The sequence below is a fragment of the Amblyomma maculatum genome, chromosome 6, assembly GCF_055883805.1.
Source record: "Amblyomma maculatum isolate TAMU_Amacu chromosome 6, ASM5588380v1, whole genome shotgun sequence".
NCBI lineage: Eukaryota > Metazoa > Arthropoda > Arachnida > Ixodida > Ixodidae > Amblyomma > Amblyomma maculatum.
Genome location: NC_139349.1, coordinates 110,444,774 through 110,467,596, shown reverse-complemented (window position 1 = coordinate 110,467,596; position 22,823 = coordinate 110,444,774). Strand labels below are relative to the sequence as shown.

The window sequence follows — 22,823 nt, the reverse complement described above, 5'->3', positions numbered from 1 at the left end:
GCTCGGTATGGTGGCTCCGCAAGGGACAAAACGACAGAAGAGACGAAGAAAGCGGGCTGTTCCGACTAGCATCTACTGCCCCCAGGAGCCGAGCAGCCTAGCGATTAGCGGCGCATGCGTTTTCAATGGGCGTCATGTTGGACGCGGCACTAGCTTGAGGAGAGAGCCTATACTACTACTACTACTACTACTACTACTACTACTACTACTACTACTACTAATACTACTACTAAATAATATTAATAATACACAGTAATATTTCTCTGCTAAATATTATTATTAATATTATTATTATTATTATTAGTAGTAGTAGTATAGAGGAAGACTCGTTTCACGAAGTTGGCACTGAATTGTCTGTAGGTAACGGCCGAATTAACTGGCTAAATATTATCCTCACAGTTTTAATTATTAATAATAATAATAATATTTGGTTCACAGGAAGGGAAAGGCGCAGTATCTGTCAGACTTGTGTCTGTGGACACCAAGGGATGAAGGTGTCCACACACAAAAGGGAGGAAAAGAGAGAGAGGAGAGTCGTAGCCCTCCGAGTAGTTCAGGTGTCCACAGACACAAGTGCGACAGATACTGCGCCTTTCCTTTCCTGTGAACCAATTATTATTATTATTATTAATTAAAACTGTGAAGATAATATTTAGCCAGTTAATTCGGCCGTTACCAACAGACAATTCAGTGCCAACTTCGTGAAACGAGTCTTCCTCTATACTACTACTACTACTAATAATAATAATATTAATAATAATATTTAGCAGAGAAATATTACTGTGTATTATTATTATTATTATTATTATTATTATTATTATTATTATTATTATTATTATTATTATTATTATTATTATTATTATTATTATTATTTAGTAGTAGTAGTAGTAGTAGTAGTATAGGCTCTCCTCAAGCTAGTGCCGCGTCCAACATGACGCCCATTGAAAACGCATGCGCCGCTAATCGCTAGGCTTCTCGGCTCCTGGGGGCGGTAGATGCTAGTCGGAACAGCCCGCTTTGTTCGTCTCTTCTGTCGTTCTGTCCCTTGCGAAGCCACCGTACCGAGCAAACCCAAATACGCGCCTGGGACAGGTAGGTCACCGGCAATTTCGTCGGGGGCTAGCCTGCCACGGAATCGTTATCTGTTGTAGGCCATCAATGCACCCGTCACCGCTTCGGTGGTGGACGACGGCTGTTGTGGCGCGCGTCTTTCTCTCCCTCTTCTTTTTATTTCTTCTCTATTTTCTCTTCTGTCCGCACGAGGCACCGGATGTAGCTCAGCTACAGAGCCAGTAGCAGGCCCGTGCATTTTCTTTTCCTTCTTCCTACAGCCACAACAACAACGGACGCCACTTCGTTTCGCCTCCATCGACACGCAGCCGCCGCTAGATGGCTAAGAAATGAACCCTGTTGCCTGGTTATTCTTGGCTGGTGTGTACTTAGTACGTATAGAGATTACTTTATTTTATGCTTAAAATAAACTACATATGTATGCTACAAAGAATAAAAACTACAAAAATACAAATAAAAATAAATAAACTACGTTCTATAAGTGTGAACATAAACCAACATTTTTGTCTGGTTGTGTTATTTATTTACTGTATGGCGTTGTCACTGGTGCTCAAGATAAGGCCTATTAGTGGGCGCTTGTCAAAATATAGAGTACCGAAAATTGCTGGTTGCGTTAAGAAAAAAAAAACTTACAAAGGATGCAGCTATGTCAAAATCCTGGCCGTGCTGATCTTTATGAATTAACACTGGATACTTCGCTTTTAAAGGCCTTCCACCCCTCACTGTAACTCCACCCAAACTGTAACTCGATAGGCTTTCTCGAAGGGCACACATAGTTCAACCTGCGAATGTGTCTAGTTCACCTCCTACTCTACAGGGTCGGTTAACCGTTAGGTGGTCTGATTTCTGCGACTTCTGTCTGCTTTCTTTTATCGACACTAAGCTGTGTAGCGTGCGAGCAACAAAGTAAAATGCGAATTGACGTTCTCCTTACTGTTTTCTTGGGGTATCACGTAAGGCCGACTGCCTTTGTCGCCTGTGTGCTGCCAATTCTTCGGACAGCCTGCCTTCGTCGCCTTCGGGTTGTCGTAGTGGTTGAACTGTGCCGTTGGGGTGTGAGCTTCGGCGCCCTTGTCTCTCCTTTGCACATCTGCAGAATTCCAAAAGAGGGCAAACTGTTGGTACTGTGTAGAATCCGATAATTGAGCGAACTGTGGGTACTGCACAGTTGTTTTTTCAGAGGCTGATAGCAGCGAAGGATAACGGTCGTTGAAACGTGTTGTGTATGTATACTGCAGAATTAATTCAAGCAGCAGCTGACGGTCGTATATGTCGCCGTATCTATGGCTGGCTATCATAGATTACTTCATAAAGTTCTGGACAAAGGTGTTGGTTTAAGTTGACATTTAGTTAAATTAGCGACAGGCGTAAGCGCAGTACATGAAGTCTCCAGCTGGTTAATTTATGAAGCTCTATTTTTTCACTCTACCTGCTTGCCATCACCCCCCTCCTCCCTCTTTTTTTTTTTTTTTTGTCTGTGGTTCTCAAACAATGTTTCATTACGTACAAAATATGACGGTGGAAGGAAAGAGTAAGGCAATGCTGAGTGTCATTATTAACGAATTCGGCAAGTTCCCAGCCACCTATGAGGAAGGAAACGGTGGCCGTCTCTTTGTTGCCTTTTACTATGCATCCTTTAAGACATTGTTATTTTAGAAACGGCCTTCGCTTGTAGTTTATTTGCCTTCTTTTGGGTAGCTATACAACCTTTTGCTTTGAATGTATGTGCGTTACAACGTAAAGATCTCAACTTTGCTTAAACTAAACACACTTGCCACAGTGGCTTTGTTCTGTTCTCTTTTTTTTTTTTTTTTTTTCGCCCAGCTTTATATATTGAATAATGGCAGCACAACGGCGCTAAAGGAAATGACAATATTATCCCAGTGGAAAGTTCGAAAACTCGTTTCGTATTGCACGCCTTCATAAACTTCATATTTAATATAAGACACAACGAAAACAGTGGCCTCATTTCTCTATTACATATGCTGTTAGCACTATCTCAAAAACAGCATAAATGATTGAAAACAAATAGCAGAAATAAAACGAGTGCCAAGATAGTTTGTTTTAGGTTTATGGCTGTCGTAAGCCACTGACGTAATTGAATAAAGAGTCGTGACGAACACTAACTTTACTAATGTTTAGTGCACTATGACCTGGCAAACTGGCCATAGAGATTTTTTTTTTTAAGCATACGAACAATGCCATGCTGTAGTTGCAAGATAACCTGACGTAATTTAAACGACGACCCCCGCCCCTAGCTGAATCTCGCATAAAACATCAGTTTCGTTCATCTATATGATCAGCTGGCTGTTTCGTGATATTTGGTCGGGTCGAAATTCGAGTAGCGTTTTATTTGCTCTAACACACTACTCATGCTTTTTGGCGCAACTGCCGATAAAAACGTGGTATTATGTACTTACCATCATTACTGGCTAACTTTTGTATTGAGAAGGGCCTTTTTATTCTAGTATTTGCTACTGGTTGCTCCTGCGAAAAGAGGAAGAATAACAGGAATTCTTTTACTTCAACTTCAACTATTATGCTTAATGGAAAAGTTTCTTTCGTGTACTGGGTGTCTTACCTGCGTCTTCTTGAGTACTACTCTGCTATTGCTGGACTTTACTTGAGTTTCAGGAAATGGCGCGTACCCTGATATGTCGTCAATGGAGCCTGCAAATGAAAACAGCATGAAGTAGCGTGTCGAGGACAGTAGGCCGTTAAACGCCGAGAGGTAATGGGTAAGTTGTGAAAGTTTTAGAGAATTCGGTGATAACCATATGTAACTGAGAATTGTGCATTGCAGCACAGACCTCTTTTGCCAGAACAACCGCCACTATGCTTCTCTTTCCCTTAGTTCACCTATTCACCACGTTCATTATCTCAGTTGCTTAAATCGTTCAAACTGTCGCGCTACTGCGCATGCTTCTGGGGTCAGATTTACAATTCTTTTCATTATGGGAATCAACCAATCAATCAATCAATAAATCAATCAGTCAATCAATCAATCAATCAATCAATCAATTCTTAATAAAATATAGGTGATCAGTGCGATTCATGCGGCATAGTATAAGTTAGCACTGGTGTTTCCCCCGGGCGGAGCAGGCGCGGTCGTTCACGTTCTCAGACTGCGCACGAGTGGGTGGCATGATCTGGGCCGTCAATCATATGATACGGCGTCCCACGTTACATTCTCCGGATCAAGTCCATAAATGCGCCGTACCGCCTCTCCCCTTTCCCCCCACCAACCACCCGTAGCCTCCCACCATCTCTCCCCCTCCACTGTTCTCTGAAAGGAAGAGGAACGTTTTCCTCTCTCTGCTCCGTCATCTGCCAACTTAGGGTTCAGAAAGATGGACGGATGAACAAATATTTATTTAGGCACGGGGCTGCTCGTGCTAACGCATAAACATAATTATAGTAACAACTAGTACCCTATACGACCTGTTCCTGAAGCGCAACAGAAACCCATCCAGTCGTGGCTACTGCATCCCTACCTTGCGTGGGCGTGGCAGCGGGCGCCACCACTGAGTGGCGCGCAGGCGAAGCCAGGTATGACGAGCCCTGGCGACCGGACGCTGAAGTGAGCGTCGAGAGGACGTTGTCAAGGCTGGAGCGTTTCACCAACGCCGACTCGGCCAGCGCGTCGTTGCTGGCGCAACGGCCACCGCCCACTGCGTGATTCTCTGCCGGGAGAAAGAGCGAGAATTATGGGAGGAAATGTTTCAGTTTATATCTCGAGGATTGTGGCGCAAGTTCATCGCATCGCTTGTAGGTGGGATGCAAAGCACCAATTGGCCTCTGGTGCATCCTGTAAAGCGTGCTTCACAGCGTGTAGGGTTATATGAAGGGAAAGCACTCGATGAGCTCAGGACACTGGCGGCTAGACCACATTAGAATAAGGACAATGGGGTATTCTCACAGTAGTAACTCCACACAAGACTTGTTGTAAGATAAAAGACGTCGACGTAGTATGTCGTAACTGTAAATTACTTTGTTCTGATTCTTTTCAGTGAGAGTTGAGAAGGCAAGGGTAGGGACACGAGGGGTCGTTAGAACATACGTTTCAAGGAAGCCAACAGTCACTGAAACCAAAGAAAGTACTAATCAGAAGACTATAATTTTTTTTTCGCAGTGTTAATAAATAGTGATCAGTAGTGCAATAATTTGCGCAATAATTCGAAGCGACGACTTCTGTTTGTAGTGTGCGGTCTACTAACGGAGTTATACCGGCGACTCTCCAACTTTCTCCTTTCGAGCGTGTCCGTGCTTCTTCTGAAGTAACCATGAGTGTGTTCACCGACACCAGCGGCGGATGCAGAACGTTGACGATCTACGTCCACCGCTATGGACGAGAGTGGCGCTGTGGAGGCAGCACTATACGGGACGTATAGAGGTCGCGGGTTTGGATGGTAAAGATTGGCATGTGGTTGCTCTTCTAATTTCTTATCGATTGTTCATGAGGTGCAGTTTACTTTATATTTTTAATTGCTATTGATTGCCACGCACGCACGCGCGCATATGCACTGCTGGCTTCCTCCAATTGTTTGCGAATGAAAGGCTTATTCATGCGGGTCGATGAGTTGGATCTGTCTGGAATATGGTGTCCGCGCTCGTTTAATGGGGCACAACTATCGCTTCCAGCACTTTTTTTTTTTTTTAACCTGGGCTACAAAGGGAGATTTCGGCACTACTGAAATGGCTCGTGTTGCACATGAGCTAAGTAATTATGTCGAGATCGTACAGAGGTTCAGTAACAGTGTGTGCAAAAGTACAAGATACTCACCGTGCTCCTTAGGAAAGGCGTGATCCGAGCGCCTTCGGCAGCATATGTATCCCAGCACCAGCGCGGCTGCGGCCAGGGCCAGGCTAAGCGAGGTGGCGATGGGCACCAGCAGCGGCAGGTCGCCGTCCGCACCGTTCACCGCCATCAACTCGGGAAGGACGGTGCCTGCGGCGTGCATCACGTGACGAAAGAGTAGGTATACAGGTGCACAAATTAAGGGATCAATGAATAGGGAAGTATAAAAGTGCGTGTATGCGAACGATGATCCCCAACAGGAGCTGCAGACGGGAGTCACGCTGTCACGTTGTATTCTCAAGACGGTGCTCGAGTGTGAACATTTCATTTTGTGCAGAGAAGAAAGCATACTTAAGGCCAGTGTGAATAGTAGGAACACCAATTTTTTCTAAACTCACTGATCGATCACCGTTTCCCGCAACTGACTGGCCCTGTCTAAACGTAATGTACAGTCGTTGTCAAAAGTGTAGAGCCCAGGGTGTCTGTTTCTGAGCAACTTCGTGCGGCTTGTAATGCATTTCCAGTGTTCCGAATCTCTTGATGGTAAGAATATTTTTTGACCCACCCTCTCCAATGCTCCATTCGGAAGGACCTCCACTAATGGCAAATCAGCGCCACTACGTGGCTCAGAAGCTGACACCCTGGGCTCTACACTTTCGACAAAGGCTGCACTTCCGTATAGGAGCATTACTGCCGCCCTAAAAATGAATTTCCTCTGGAGTTCACCTGCGAGCGTAGCGGAAGCCGGCAGCGTGCGGACCGTGTACTCGGCAATGGCGGGCCCGGCCTCGGTGTGGGCCGTGACGCGCAGGCTGTACCAGGTGTCCGGGCGCAGATGATGCAGCGTCATGGGCCCCTCGCGAGGCTGCAGTGCCTTCGAGGCCACTAGCCAGGACCCTGCCGTGTCGCGGGCCCGATACTCGACGGCCAGGTGCGACACCGGGCACGCGGTCGCACCGGGGGCCCAAGCGCCCGGCCGCAGGGTGAGGGAACTGGCGTTGGGCGACACGAACGCCTCCTGCTTGGGCGACGCGGGAACTGCGTGCCCAACCCGTCCCAGGTTCCCCGGTCACAAGGTCATGCGCTAGGCCGGAGCTTCGGAAAGCATTTGGCGACGTTGACGAGCTCAGTCTGAGTTTCTTTTTTAATTTTATAGAAGCAGCAAGGGCGAAGTTCAAGATATTTTTGCATTCCAAATAAGCCGAAGGAGTGTCGACGGAGTAGCAGGCGGCTTAATTTTTAACAATGGTGCACGTGAAATGTGCGCGAAAACCTCAGCACGTATGATCCTTGTACATTCAGCGAAATGCAGCCATCGTGGCTGGAAATCGAGCCCGCGACCTTGTGTTCCTATCGAATGCCATAACAACTGCGACACCATGGCAGGCACTTTTTCGCAATTCTCTTAACTTGTAAAGGGAAGAAGCAACAACGAAGGCTTTCCGACAAGGTGCGATGAAAAAGCTTGATTGGTTCTTCGTGTCCCAAAGTGCTCGCTAGCCGTGTCGTAATGCCAGAACAGCTGAAGTACATGACAGACAGATCGCCAGGCCAACATGTAGTGCATGTCTCTGGACCTTATACATGAGTGAGCAACAAATCAATCACTGATTCATGCACGTTCGTTTTGCAATAGATTTCCTTGCAAGAGATTTCAACTCGGGGACAGAAGCCCGTATATGCCATTTCACGAATGCGCACACACAGTGACATATGTCAGTTGAGCCACCTCCCATGGTGCTTAAGCATGATGGAGGGTCGCACTTTTGTTACTATTATGAAGGACAGTTCCTTCTCAGTGCAACCTGGAAGGCACTGTGTCTGCATACCTCCTCCTTGTGTTCTCGCAAACACGGTGTCGCTAGGCTCGCTGCGTCCTCTGTCGGCTACGGCCACGATGTAGATGTGGTACTGGGTTCCGCAGAAGAGGCCGGTGAGTTCGTGGCTCAGCCAGGTGCCGTTGACCCAGGCGGCCGTGACTGGTCCGGGAGAAGACGCCGGGATGCCCCTGGGAGCCACGCCTTCGGGCCTTGGCGCCGAGGGCGGAGGCGAAACGCGCACCAGATCCCACGAGCCTTGCTGTCTCTTGTAGTGCACCTCGTACTCTGAACAGAATGCATGCGCATATCCAAGAGGGAGTTTGTACTCAGTCCGGCTGAGAATGCTCTAGAAACGATGAGCGTTAATAACGAAACCAAAGTAATTAATTGCGCAACAACACTGAACTTCTCTTGCACATACTATAACACTTCGAAATGTCCCTAACGATATATGCGTGCCATCAGTTCGCACTGTTAAGAACGCTTACTTTGCAGGTAGTATTGGCGAGTCTGAGAAGATAGGACTGCATAAGAACCCAGACTACCGAGTGTCAGTAGAATCGAGGCTGGATGCGACGAAGGTTTAATATGCTTCATTGTTTAATATCAGTGCGAGTGAGTGTTTACATAAAAAATGCTGACTTCACGGAGGTATGACACATGTCTCATTGTGAGCTAGCGATAGCGACAGTGCTCGCTTGTACATTGCACATGTTGCATGCCATTGTGCAGCTGCCTTGACTGCCATAATGTCATGTTAACTTTCAGGCAAGGCGTAAAACGACTGCAATACTGTGCAAGGTTTTTTCGCCGCTACAGAAAACAATGAGAAACATTGTGGACTTTGCCACCTGGCAGCGCCAGTCCCGGCGCCTCCGTACAGAAAGCCGTATTTCACTGCAAGACTTTCTATGTCCTGTACACAGAAGCCAAGTGCGACCAGTTGATATGAGGCATTTATTGAGCATTAGCGAACGCCATCACGTTTTTATTTCCATGCGCAGAGGTTGTAAATAGGCAAGCAACATCAGGAAGACCAGAGTCCTGCTGACATGTAACCAGGTCAAGCTATATTGTGAAACGAGCAGTTAAGATGCCTGCGAGCGAAGAATTTTCATCGCAGATTGCGCGAGTATCACAGCTCAAGAGTCATTCACCTCATGACTGTGACGCTGGCGCTGAAAATGAACATGAAAAGTCTTTTTGTGCAAACGTACACTGCTCTACTATTGTCATCATTGCGGAGTCAATGGGCTTTCTTCCTAAAAGCACTGGCATCACCAGCGCCAAAAAAGAAATAAAAACAAGAAGGAAGTAACGATGAAGGCTACTACGAATAGGATTTTTTTTTTCAGCCGGGTCATGACAAAATGATTTAGTTATTTTTCCTATTATATTCGTTATTGAAAAAAAAAAGAAATCTGCTAAACGATAAAATTCATACTCGCGTGTTTAATCGGAAACTGTTCGACCATTTTTTTTTTTTTTCACATACACTGGATAGCAAAAAGGAGATATGTAGGAGAACCCAAGGTTTGACGCGTTTAGGAATAAAATAACGAACGAAGTAGTTCATTTTAGCCCCGTGCTCAAATAAAACGCGAAGGCAAGATGCGACTATTGGACAACAGCTGTCAAAGCCAATGAGTGTCGCCTTGCCTTTGAAGAACCAGAGAAAACGGAACGACGGCACCAGATGGGGAGATTGTAATGCATCTGTGTTTTATTGCCGCTCTCCTTGGTGAGGATTGTTAGTTTATATTACGGAAGACGTGACAAACTAAGAGAATGCTATCACCTGGGCAGCGCCTGGGGTGCGTTCTATATATATATATATTTCTGATCCTTGTGCTACGCTGTTGAATCGAGGAGGAATCGACGACACTTTTTCTTCGACTTAAACAAAATTTGTGGATTTCACGCGTCCGTCAAAAAGTTTCTGCAGCATTTATTTATTTCTTGCTTGTTACCCCTTTGCTTACAGGAGAAGGGCGAAGAAACGTATACGCAGCATTCTTAAGTGGCATAATGGCAGCACTTGAGAGCCAAAATCGTATGGCCGTCAGTCGTTGACTGTACAGGAAAAATAGTGATTCGAAATAACGCACAGTAAGCATTAAAAGTACGGCCTTCCTGCCTGGCATATGATTATGTCGAAACGCGGCGGTGGCGTGGTACAACGGAGGCTCCGAACGTTGCGGAACTGGATTTGCCGGTGCAAAAGTTTTGCGTGCGCAGGTTTCGCCTTGTTCCTGAAAGCACAAGGGAAATGCCTTTCCACTGTCGTTTTCTCTTCCGCGCTTGCAAATCGTTTTTCGCCGTTTGTTTACAAACTCTTATGTGACTCCGTAATGGCCGGACCTGTTATCCCGTTTTGAAGTACGCCGCGCTCTCCGAGCCCCAGAGCGAACAGGAGGAAAGACGCCGTGCGCGCACGGCCAAAAGACTTGTTTGTGCGTGCGCGTGGATTCGGAGGCTCAGGTCGGGCCAACACAAGAAGTGCGAGGCGTGCCGCGATTTACAAAGAGAGAAGCAGCGGAGAGAGGCGTGGGTATGTAGCAAGGCGAAAGAAGGTTCTACTGAAAAACAAAAACAGTGTTGCGTCTCACTCGCTAGAAAGAAAAAAAAACGGCAATGTTGAAAAACTTTTATCTCGCTTTCTTAGGAAGCACCTTACACGGAGGCCCTGCACCCCCGCCCCTCCGTCCTGACTGCCCTCAACCTCCCCTCCTTTTTTTTTTCTTCCCTTCGTTTCCAAATCTCGGCCATTTTCCACGCGCCCAGAAATCAAAATCGTATTTTATGCCATTTTCTGTCAAACTCGCGTTATTTTCGGCGCCCCGAACCGTTTTGCGCTTGTCACTCTCTCTTTTGTCCTTTTAGATTTCTGCTTACTCGAAGCAATTTTTCTTCGGCCCTTCTTTTCAGCTATTCCTTCTATTCCCACATTTCAGACCGCCATCCCACGCGCCGGCTGGAATCGATGAACCCATATTTATTTGGCGGCTGGACGTTCGTTCTCTCTTCCCTTTTTTCCCCGCCCTCCCCATCACTCTGCTTCTGCTCCCGTGCGTTTTTTTTTCTTTTATTTTGGAAGTTTTCTTCGTTGTCGTTCATTCGCACCGCTGTCTCCGCTGCCTGCCGGTACCCGTCGATCTCCGCCCGCAGGCTCCGCCCGCAGACGTTCTCTGGCTTTCCCTTCTTCCCTATAGGCCTCGAATCTAGGAACCTCTCCCTCATCCGCTCTCCTCGCCGCCTTCCTTTCGTTTTCTATGGCGCGCGTCGTTTTTTTACTTCCTTCATCTCTCCTCCTTACTTCGCATCGGTGGCTTGGATCCGCTGGCGAAGCTTTCCGCTCCTTCTCTCTCTTCTACTCACACTCCTCCTCTCCTTTCCTCCGGGAAATCGTCGCGCCACGTGCGTCGCGGCCGCATCTTGGCGTAACGTTCTGGTCGCGCATGCAGCTGCCACTGTTCCATCTTTCCCCACCTTCCAATCCCTATTCGGCACTACGTGCCTTCCCCCTGTCCTCACCCCGCCTACGCACCTTACTTTTCAATCTTGAGTGCTGCTGGCTCGCTTCCGTTCTTTTCTTCCCCCTTTTTTTTTTTTTTCTCTCTTCGTCCCCTCCTTCCCTTTAGTGTCGCACAGCATTCGACGTTGGGGTGCCCTTCAGTGTGCGCTGCTTTCCTTGGTGCTCGCGATGCGGGTTTGCTTCCGCTCGTCTCAGCGACGCATCCACTGAATGCCTTTCCTGATTCCAGCCTTTTCTTTTGTTTCTGCTTAGGGGAGCGCCTCGATGCCGCGTGTCTACGCTGTAGCGCTGCTGCCGTAACTCAGGTGCGCGGGCGCCTTCGGGGCTGGTCTTTGAGCAGTGTGACGCACTTTCTCGCATACGTGCTAGCGTAACTCTTTTTGTTTTCAATTCATTCCCCCAGCCCATTTTTTTTTCTTTTACAGCGCGCCAACCTCCCTCCTGCCTTCTTGGCATTTGCTTTGTAGCCTCCGTATACCTTTACCCTGTTGAATGTTTTTCCGTAAACGTTATAAAAAGAGTAAACATCACAGAAAAGTGATAGTGAGAGCTAGGACGAATGATTACAGTTGTTCTGCACAGCTTAACTGTTATGAACACTCTTAAGACTGACGTTCTAGTTGTTTGCGTTTACTGGTAAACCATTTCACTGCTTCGATTGATAGTTTCGGTGAAGTAAGATCGATCATTATCAAGCTGAACATTGACAATGTACAGCTATTCTGAAACGTGAGAATGACCGTCGAGAGCGGATGTTAATCAAAGAATGGGCGTTGAGATGGTACAAATGAAGTGTTAATCTTTTGGACGAGAGAGTACTGACAGCCCTTCTGTTCTCGTAGCTAGGCAACATAAAAAAGCCTGCCTTCAGCCCCCCCCCCCCAAAAAAAAAAAAAAAAAAAAAAACACAAGAAATTACATTGCGTTAACGGCGCGCGGCGTCGGAATCTCGGTATAAAAACAGTTCTTTTCTTCTGGGGGAGGGCGGGAAAAAAAAGTGGTGTGGACTTTGTTGCAACATCATCGACAATTTATGATATGTTGCAAATTTTTTCTTTCCTTTAACATTCTTCTAGACGCCACTGACTAGCCTTTGCCCTAGATAATTTTGCGTCCTTCTTGCTGCCTTTGACTGAAAGAGTTGTTATATATATATATATATATATATATATATATATATATATATATATATATATATATATATATATATATATATATATATATATATATATATTGTAAAAGAAGGCTAGGTCGTGACGGCAAGGACAGCCAAGCCTTGTCTAGCGTTTTAATCCGATCACGAACCCAGGCGCGCGCCGGAGCCGGCGCCGCGGGACAATGATGATGGTATGTACAAATGAAAGAAGGTCCACAGAAGGCTCACAATATATATATATATATATATATATATATATATATATATATATATATATATATATATATATATATATATATTTATATATATATATATATAAAGTGTGGCATGGGTTGTTAAGTCTCACCAGTGTGTACTTTTGACTAGCGCCCTTTTGTGTTCACAATTTACACGGATGCCGGGAAGATATAGTTTTATTCCGCATTGCTTGCATTCAGATCCCGCATTTTGCTTGTCGGGCCCTGAGCAGTCCTTTTTTTTTTTTTTTTTTTTTTTTTTTTGCTGATGTGTAATCTGCTTTTTATATACTTACTGCTCCCATGAGCCACATATATATATATATATATATATTTTATTCTCAGGCTAACCTCAGCTTTCACATTTGGCTGCTCCAACCATTTCACGTCAGTTTTTGCTTAGAAACCATATTAAATACATGTTTCTCTTTGCAGAAGTTTGAATGGCCTCCAGCTCGTACTGAGTGACAGATGCCAGCACACTAAGGGCATTTCGATCGATTCTGAGATCCAATCGCATTTTTGGCTTTGCTTCATGAAAGAAATGTCCGCAACGGAATATTGTTGTCATCTTCATTGTTATAACAAGGAGACCCGAAAAAATGAAACCGCCACGGCTCTGGAACAGCACCTGGCAAACAGACATGTCACTGGCACATGCATTAAAATGCTGGCTAACGCTCAAACGGCAAAAATCTCGGGAGTTAAAGCATTTCCAAACTATTTTTGGGCGGTGAATCCTCTTAAGGTGTATAACTGCGGAACGTTAACTCTCTTTGATGCTTGCATATAGGAGAAACGAGAAGGCTTGATTTTTTTTTTTTTTTTTTTTTTTGCGGATACATTTTTGTCCTCTCGACATTTTTCCCAACCAGGACAAAAATAGCACTGCTTCTTTTGTTTTTATTTTCCACCTGATGTTGCTTGGGCACAAAAAGGCTTTTCTTCTTTGCTTACTTTTCTACGTTCTTCTCTGATCATTCCAATCGAACGTACATTACGCCCTCTTGACGACGGATATGTGTTACCTGCTCCTCATGAATTTCTATGTTTTCTCTTCTTTCGGCATTTGATTTCGAGGGCGGGTTGGTTCATACCCAACCAATTGTGCGCCACAGCGCGCGCCCGTCTTCACGTGCGGAATATGCAGACGCACTGGAGCGCTGAAATCTGAAATGAACGACGAGAGCGGCTGGCCTCCCCCCCAACAGATTCAATTACCTCTTCTCTTCTTCACTGAGGCGTCCCGGACTGATCTGTAGACGACATCAAAGGTTTCCAAAGGAAAGCGAGATGTTAGAGGCACGAAAACCTTTAGGCTCAGGCCCACCTTTGTGCGCAAAATGTTCGGATCACATTCTTTTTCTGTTTTCTCCTATCTTTCACCACATGTTTTACATGGCCTTCGTCCGACTAACACGCCGCGTGCATGGAATAACAATGAAAATAAGTTCAGTCTGAGTTTTCTTTTGTGTGTGTTTTCTCCACTCAATTCACTTTCAAACGCGTGAGTAAAATACGCAGCCTCTTTTGGATGCTTCGGGATTACATCCGGTCGAATCGAAAACACGACGATTTGTTTTTTGGTTCTTTCGACCGCATTGCTGGGTTGCCCTCTTGACTGAACCTGAATTAAGCACTGCTCCGAATATTTTGTGTGTTTTATGAAGCATGTATTCGCAAAAGTAGAATGCATGGCCGACAAAAAAAAAAAAAGAAAAAAAAAGATTAGGAAACGTCGGCGCTGTGATTCAAGCAATCGAAGGGAGAAGCCTACCTTTGACTTTGGGTGCGTTCGCTCCGTTGGCAGCGTTCCTCTTGAGCCAGCCCAGCGTGATGCTGTTCGACGTTGTAGACAACACGCTCACAGAAGCGGGCCTCTGGGGAGCTGCGCGGGGATATTAGAACTCGGCGTTACATGTTTGTCCAGGCGCGGTCCGGGTGCAACGTGGGCGTGTAATTTCCCCTGTGAGGTGACGTGGCGGCGCAGATTGCGCGCGGTGTTAGTGTGATGTGGAAGTTTATTTCTTGGCTACTGGCGGGACGTACTGAGCAGGCAAGCACAACCTGCACTGTGCACAGCACGCTCTACAAATGCCACGTAAAAAAGAAACGACAACTCGCGTACTCAGTCGGGAAAACCAAAGCTAATCCTGCACTACTGCGCGCATTGAAAGAAAAGTTTTCACTGATTCAGAAAAACCGAAAGTATGAGAAAGGCAAGGAATCTGTAACGTGCAAAACATTCAAATTTGTTTAGGAAATGTTTTCGCAAATGATTTTCGTTGTCTCATCGCCGGTAGATGCACGAACTTTTTTATTTTACTTGCACGGATTGAATTAGCAGCTTTGGTTGTGTATCTGTAATTAACTTTGTTACGGTCCATTATAACTTCTTTTTTTTTTTTTTCTCAATTACTGCTGTTGTGAGATTATTTGTGACCACATGCTCTCCAACAGGTGCACTTTCAGCACCGAAGGTTCACTAAAAACAAGCATAAGTTTACCACTATGACATAATGACATATTTGCCGGGCCTCCAATAATCTCCATTATCCAGTAGTAGCCGTTATAGCGGTTGTTATGTTCGTAGAGACGTTGTGTGCGCGTTGTTCGCGGCAATAACGATGGTATCGGCACGAATAGCTTTTTGCCTGCATGCAAGTGGGCATCGTGAAGGGTGCGCGTGCGCTGTGCATACGTACTCTTCTATGCGCTGCAGACACGCGAGTACCAATGTAGTTTCTTTTTGAGTCGTGGATAAAAACGATGCAAGGTAAAAAAAAAAAAAAAAAAAAAGGAATCTAAGGAAGTAGCTAGAGGTTACTGTGATATGGTAGTTTTTCCACGCTTTATCCGGATGAAATTATTCAAATTCCGCGTACTTTATCTGCGAAAACAAGTGCAACAACTAAAGTAGGTCGCTTACCTACATCTTCATATCACATTCTTTCTTCTGCAGTCTTTAAGGCGCTTAACAATGTAAAAAAACACTTCTCATGTTATGAACAATGTCTATAGCGTGCTGCTTTGCTTAATCAGGGTTTTAGCTTATAATATTGAAATTTATTTTCCTTTCCATTAAAAAAAGAACCTTCTTCTTATCTAGGGCTTGTCTAGTTCCGACCGCGAAATGACTAGAATTTGATGGATTACTTACATTTTTGAGATATGTTCACTGCGAGAGAAAGAAAACCAAAACGAGATATTAGAGACATGACAATCGCTTTGTTTTTTTTTTTTTGTTTTTCCACAAAAAGAAGCTAAAGCACTCGAAAAATAAGCAAGACAGACTTTTTCCTTTAATCCGAGAAATAAAAAAATCTTCACAGCATAGAAGATAGTTTTTTCTTTGTATCATTGCAGGGGAATCTAAAGAATTAAACGAGTAATACGTTTTTATTTCTTTTTCATCAAGGTAAAATGCAATGCTGATGTTCGGGAATTCAGTAAACAAAAAATAAAAAAGTGAAGGCCTATAACATGATATATGGGATAAAAGCATAACCCTGAGTACAGTTACGGCCATAATAGTCTCGGCCATAGCAAGCGTAGTAAACCGTCGCTAGTATTATCCTCTTATATACTTTCCTAACAAAAGAAGACAAAATTACAAATGGTATGCAAGCAACTGTGCAAATATTAAGTTATCAGTGTACGACTAAGGAGGGGACGATTGTAAGACGGCAGAGAAAAGCGGGATGAAATGGGGATACCCACGGTGTACTTGGACGGCATAGTGGACAGCATCCCTGCCGTACAGATTGTGGGCGTGGCAGCTGTAGTTTATGGCGTCACCTGGCTCGGCGGCCTCGATGTGCAACGTACCCGAAGGCAGCACGCGAACCCGCTCGCTTTCCCGTAGTGGGCCGGAGCTGCATGCACAGAATCAATCAATCAATCAATCAATCAATCAATCAATCAATCAATCAATCAATCAATCAATCAATCAATCAATCAATCAATCAATCAATCAATCAATCAATCAACCAATCTATCAACTAATTGATCAGTCAATCAATCAAACAATCCAATGCGTGAACATGATCGACTACTCTGGATTTTGGATGCCACTTCGAAGGGTCAGTGAAGTCATCGACCTATAAATCACCCACTGAATACATTGCCTTAGAATCTTTTGTATTTTTAAAGAAAAATTTCCGCCAAGGAGCCGTTTCTAGAGTAAGAGGCATTAGGGTACGTGTCGATTGCCATCAGGTTTCGCCCCAGCTAAACTGATCACTAACATGCGAAGTTCAGTGTTCATAACATAGAATGACTGCGGGCAATGTCTTCCCGGTCGACTTCATTATCGAGGACTTACTAAAACATTCGACACAGCTCAGCAAATCCTATTTGAGCTGTCAGAAGTGTTGAAAGACAGCACCGGCTGAATGGCTTCAAGAAGCACCGCAATCAAAGACATGCGTCATTGGCTCTATACACATACCCGGATTACTAGTCTGGGAATGAAGAAAGCCGGCTACAAATAAATTACAGATAATTGGGTGAGCAGCGGCGTAACCATGATGAGCAGAGATTGCATGATAAAGTGCAGAGTTTGAAATAGAGAACGTTTATATTTCAAAGAGTAAAAGATATAATATATTCAATGCAAGGACGACAAAAGAGCCTCGATAGGAAGAGCTGCTATTCTAGAGCAGTGAAAATAGAGAGAAACCAATGAACTTTTAGTCGCAACTGAAATGAAAGCTGTAGCCGTAATTCAGTTTTTTTTTTCATTTTAGTAAATAAAACTGGTTAGAATTTTCCTTTTGCAAGAAAAAAATTGCTTTTGAAGAGGTATTATAAATATTTTGCGAATAGCAGACAAGACACAGATGGAAGAAAAAAGTAGGCGCGCACTAGAATATAGCAGCAGCGAATACAAAGAAGAATATATGAAAATGACACGAGAAGAGAAAAATTCATGAAAAATTTGTTCTTATTCAAACCCAACCAACATAATATGCTACCGCATTTTCGTTTTTGAGTATGTGTTTGCATACATTCATTTCTCTCTTTAGATATCATCGTAGCCCTACATAAGCCCCTCCCTTAGCCACTTTTGGAGAAATATAGATCGGGCCAACTTCTGTGGCTTTGTTTGATCTCCCTCTCCTTGGGCTGGCAGCTAGCTGAAAGCGGAACACATGTGAAGCCGAAGTGCACCACGATAAATGCCGCTGTTCTTTCCAGCTTGAGTGAAGCGGCTACTCTTGCGGGTGATATAATCTTTGCGCCAAGACCCTGGCGTTCATTTCCGACGCGCATATGGAGCTGATGACGTATATCGTTAGACGCACACGTACAGAAGGAGTGAACGGGGAGCAACTTTCGCTCGCTTCACTTCACAGCGCAATCTAATTATAATCCGTCACTCTGGCGATACATTGTGCTCATCGTTCCGGAGACTTTCGGTCGGTTTTGAATAGTCCCTCGTGCATCGCGCCATTTCCGCCGGCAAACAGCGTGTGCGTAGAGGAGTGAAAACGTAAAAAAAAATGCTCAAAATAGTCCGCAGTAAGCACTGCGGAATGGTAGTAAGCGCCAGATCAAAGGAACTAATTAATTACCCCCCCCCCCCCCCCCACCCCACAAAACGAATCGATTAATTTAGCGCAATCCCTCCGCGGTCCCTCGGAGGTTGCCCCCCGACAGCAGCCAGTGATATATATTTCTCGTTTTCGGCAACGGCAGCCTCTCTCGAGCGAGAGCCGGCTTCCGCCGCCGCCGGCGTCCGCACTCTCGAAAAGCCCTTCGGCATTTCCCAAAATGCCAGAGAGGAAAAAAACAAACAAAAACGGCAGAGCGCAGGGATCACAGGCTGAGAAAGATGCTCCAAAATAACCACGATTCTTCTTCCTTGCCTGACCCACCCACAGATACTGCACAGTCACTGGATGGGAGAGGGGAAGGCTGAGAGGATGGGGAGAGATGTTTCAGCCAGAGGGCATCTGTGGCATTCATTGGTCGAGACGCGCGCTCGGGCCTCGTTTTTTACGCTCTCACCTTTGCAGGGAGAGGAGGGGGCTCCCATTTGTAGCGAAATAAACGGTGCTGACTGCGCTCGATTTCGGCTCCAGCCCCATGCCGGCGCACAGAGGGAATCCGTTGCGTCGACGGTGGCGGACGCAACGGCAGCGTAGCAGAGGCTCCCTTCAAGGTGCTTCGCTCCATCGCTGCAAAGCCGCTCGCTTGACCAGTGCTTGAGCGGGCTTGGCAGGCCGCTCTTTTGTTCGCTGCTCGCCGTTGGCGGACAATGCAGGAGAGGGGGAAAAAGGGAAGGTGCGCGTTGGCACTGTTTTCCTCCCCGCCGTCTCGTCAACTCTGGGGTTCACTGTTTGCGCCTGCGGCCGGTAGGAATGGCCGGACTCATCGTTGGCGAAGACAGCGGCCGTCTCTCACGCTGGACGAAACCTCAGAAATGGAACGGAGGAGGTTGATGGGGAGAGCCGCTCCTTTCTTCGCCAGACGATCCGAAAGCGCAACGAGATGACCAGGATGGAGGTGGGAAGGGGGAGGGATTGGACCGGGTGGAGAGGAAATCTGCGAGGATTCGGATGGAACCTTGCTGTGTGTGTGCGTGCGTGCGTGTGATTACGGGAGGTTTCTCGGTAACGACCGGCTCTCGTCGTCATTTAGAGGGGGTCGGGGAGACGTCGGATGAGGGCTGCAGGCTCGCGCGAGGTAGGGATGAAGAGGGCTTGGGATAGGTGATGTGCCCTAGAGGGATGCGGAGAGGCGCTGAGAGGAAGGTAATGAAGGCTAGAGAGGATGATGACACGTAGAAACAACGCCCGTAGGCTGCCCTACCTACCGCTGACGAGAACAAAGAGGTCGGTTGGGCAGAATGGGACGATGAAAAGGGCGGTATAAGTTACTCGTGAGCTGGAAGCAGAGACAAGGGAGGCGTGTCTGACAGCCGGGCTATTCGTGGAGCCTGCCGGACAGCAGCACACGGCGGTAACCCTTGCAAATGCGTATTAATGCCCATTCTTAACGCAAGATAGTTGTGACATCGGGCAATAGACCACATATACAAAGTATTTCATCAGACTCTCACGACCAATTTAACATGTATAGGCCTAGTGAGAAGCTCAGTGTTCTGGCGTTTGCTGAAAATCATATTTACTGCGCTGCTGCTCCTGCTTGGGTACACGGCGTCAAAGTCTCGCAAAAGTGCGTCTCCGGGCATCATTTTCGAGCTCGCCTACTCCCTCAAATGCTTAGGCCTTGACACGCAGAGTTAGACCATTTTGTTTCTTCCCTTAACGATAGTAATAAAACCATCACCACGAAAATCATTTAAAACCCATTCGCAGCACGAATAAAACAACGACAGGAAGAAAACACACACTACAGGACGAATGCTGCTGTCCTGTCGTGTGTGTTTTCTTCCTGTCGTTGTTTTATTCGTGCTGCGAATGGGTTTTAATATGGATCATTACCAACTGGCCCAAACATCGGTGTTATTGCACAGAAAATCATTTAATTGAGCACTTGCTGTGGTGCTGCGCAAATATCATTTTAAACGAATCATTTACCTGCAAAGATCAAAATTTGTTTACTCTGAAATTATAGCCTTGATGTTAAACACCTAATCAAGCAATAAAAAGTGTTCCCGAGACTGATGATCGTCTGTCACGGTACTGGTTTCAGTTTTGTGCTCGCATTTGTCATTGTAATAATTTGTTCCATTTTTCCATGAGTTAAATATTCCTTATAATTTCGACGCCGAAGAACATATACAATTAGACGGGCTGGAAGGACTTTTTCGGAAAAGGCTAGAAACGTGTATGATCAAGTAGACCCACCGTAGTTTTCTACTCCTACGACCAACAAGCAAGGGCGATAAAAATCTAGAATTATGACCCTCGAACGCGAATCTTGCTTGGCTGTAACGTAAGCGAAAAAAGGCCTCTAGAGTATGCTCTTAACACTGTAAAATCTAATGAAATACTTCGCGGTAATGAGCTTTTGATGAAGCCATGCTTACGAAACAGCTCTCTTTCTCTTAACGCTTAGAATATGGCTGTGGTGTCTTGCGCCATCTATCACGCCTTATAGAAACGAGGCAGGTAAAACGAGCGTTTAGTCTAAGAGGAATAAAATTGGCGCATTAAAAAAAAAAGAAGTATATATATTCAATAACAAACTTCGTTCGCACTTTGCTGCTGTTCAATAGACTTTAGGTTTTACAACGCGAGGTGTGCAACCTAATTCCAGGCGCAAGTGCGGGCTAGTTGGTGATCCATGACGAAGAATTGTAATCCTCGTAACTGTAATTCTTCGTCACAGTTTTAGTGATTTGTTAACAATTGTTGGCTTAACTGCCCACACAGTAATCTTGATAGCACTGGCCTTTTCTTTTTTCTCCCCAATCAGCTGCTACACACATCTGCACCTTATGCGGTGCAGCCTATTCTGGATTCAGGGCTAACAAAAATGGCTACCAATTGCGTAAATTATTTTTGATAAGAGAGCAGTAAACATAAAGTCCTCGTTAACACAAAGATAAATCCAAGGATGGGTGGATTAGCTTAAGGAGTTTAGTAGGAATAAGGTGGCTGCAGCTTGCACAGGGTAGAGATAATTGGAGAGACATGGGAAACAACGGTCCCGCAGTGGGCGTCTAGCTAGTTATACCGATGAGCCCCGCCGTGGCAGCGCAGTGGTTAGGGCGTTCGACTGCAATGCTCAAGAATGCGGGGTCGGATCCCGGCGTCGGCGGCCGCTTTTCGATGGAGGCGAAACGCTAGACGTCCGTTTGCTGTGCGATGTCAGCGCACGTTAAAGAACCCCATGTGTTCGAAATTTCCAGCGCCCGCTACTATGATGTCCCTCACAACCTGAGTCGCTTTGGACGTTAAACTTCATAAACCAACCAGTTGCACTGATGATGACGATGATGATGACGACGACGACGACAAAAAGAGAGGCAGTTTTAGAAATTCAGCTTGGTCGATTACCATCATGCCATACACAGTTAGTAGACGACTTCAATAAAAAATGACTCCCCGCTCCAAACAAGTATCAAAGTATGTCATGCGGTGCACAATGAAAATACCATGCCATTCATATATGTATTTTTTTTTTCATGAGCGTGGAAAACAGACCCGCACGTGTTTCGTAGAATTGTTCTTTGGAAAGGCCGCAGTTATGCCGCATTTCAGTACTGAATTTCACGCATTGGCAGGCGAAACTTCTCGCTCACTGGCGCAATAACACGCAAATAAAATATCTCTCATATCCATCTGGCGTCCAGCTAGTCACAAGTGGTAACATCTGCCCTTGAGCTCGTTCCACCAGATAACGGTGCCACATTTACGCGAGTTCGCGCTTGACAGCATGGTATGGCTTGGAAAAAACAGCCGAAGGCAATTCCGATTCGGCATGTGACACGCATTAACACTAATGAGTCAGCCTGTGGCGAAAGTGTCTTTAAAAAACTTGTTCCTTTTTTTTTTTTTTTTGAAGGCTCGATGTTTGGTTTATATTTGGTTTGCATTTGGTTTAGTTAATGAAGTTGAACGTCCCAAAGCGACTCAGGCTATGATAGACTCTGTATAGTGGAGGGTTACGGAAATTTCGAACATCTGGGGATCTTTAAGCTGCACTGACATCGCACAGCGCAAGGGCGCCTTGCTTTTCACCTCCGTCAAAAAGCGGCCCCCGCGGTCGGGATAGATTTTCAGTTCCACCGCAAGGAAAATGTTTTGAGGTTATTTATCCCTCTGTAATACAGTTTTGTGTTGGCTTCGAGAATTGTGTGTTCTGCAGAATGTTACGGCTCATTTTGCCCCAAATGTGTCTAAAAGTACTGACGGTCACATTCGTCTCACATTCGTGCGTGTGTGCGTGTGCATGTGGATGAGTACAGCAGCGTAAGGTGACTTCCTCGCAGTTTTCAATCAGTGGCGAGCTATTGAGTGAATAAAGTTTGCTCATCCTTTAGATGTGCAAACATTTGCATGTTCTGCACTGTATCCCCTGGCGAAATTTTGATACAGTGTATTTCAGAGAACCGAAAGAGATCCCTCAATGGTAAGTTTGCGCAATTCCCTAAACTTGACGTCAGTGCTTGTCATTTTTTAAGCCTTACAACCGCCCGCACAGCAAGAAAAGTGGCATTAGCGATACGTTAACCTTGCTTCGAAGGTGTAGGGACTGGGGCGAGCTTTCTTCTCTGCGTCTTGTAGGACGG

General features: G+C 45.6%; 1 protein-coding gene across 1 annotated transcript in view; it reads right to left on the bottom strand.

Moving 5' to 3' along the window:
* The window catches only part of LOC146186572 (cell adhesion molecule Dscam1-like), a 283,106-nt gene that overhangs the window by 6,518 nt on the left and 253,765 nt on the right, over nucleotides 1-22,823 (bottom strand). The window contains exons 26-35 of the mRNA XM_084608063.1: nucleotides 16,337-16,491; nucleotides 15,777-15,794; nucleotides 14,394-14,504; nucleotides 7,699-7,974; nucleotides 6,596-6,907; nucleotides 5,855-6,019; nucleotides 4,566-4,754; nucleotides 3,653-3,741; nucleotides 3,492-3,558; nucleotides 2,006-2,161 (exon numbers count right to left, since the gene is read on the bottom strand). Of these exons, the coding sequence (XP_084464189.1) occupies nucleotides 2,006-2,161; nucleotides 3,492-3,558; nucleotides 3,653-3,741; nucleotides 4,566-4,754; nucleotides 5,855-6,019; nucleotides 6,596-6,907; nucleotides 7,699-7,974; nucleotides 14,394-14,504; nucleotides 15,777-15,794; nucleotides 16,337-16,491 (1,538 nt within the window). The remainder of the gene's footprint in view (nucleotides 1-2,005; nucleotides 2,162-3,491; nucleotides 3,559-3,652; nucleotides 3,742-4,565; nucleotides 4,755-5,854; nucleotides 6,020-6,595; nucleotides 6,908-7,698; nucleotides 7,975-14,393; nucleotides 14,505-15,776; nucleotides 15,795-16,336; nucleotides 16,492-22,823) is intronic.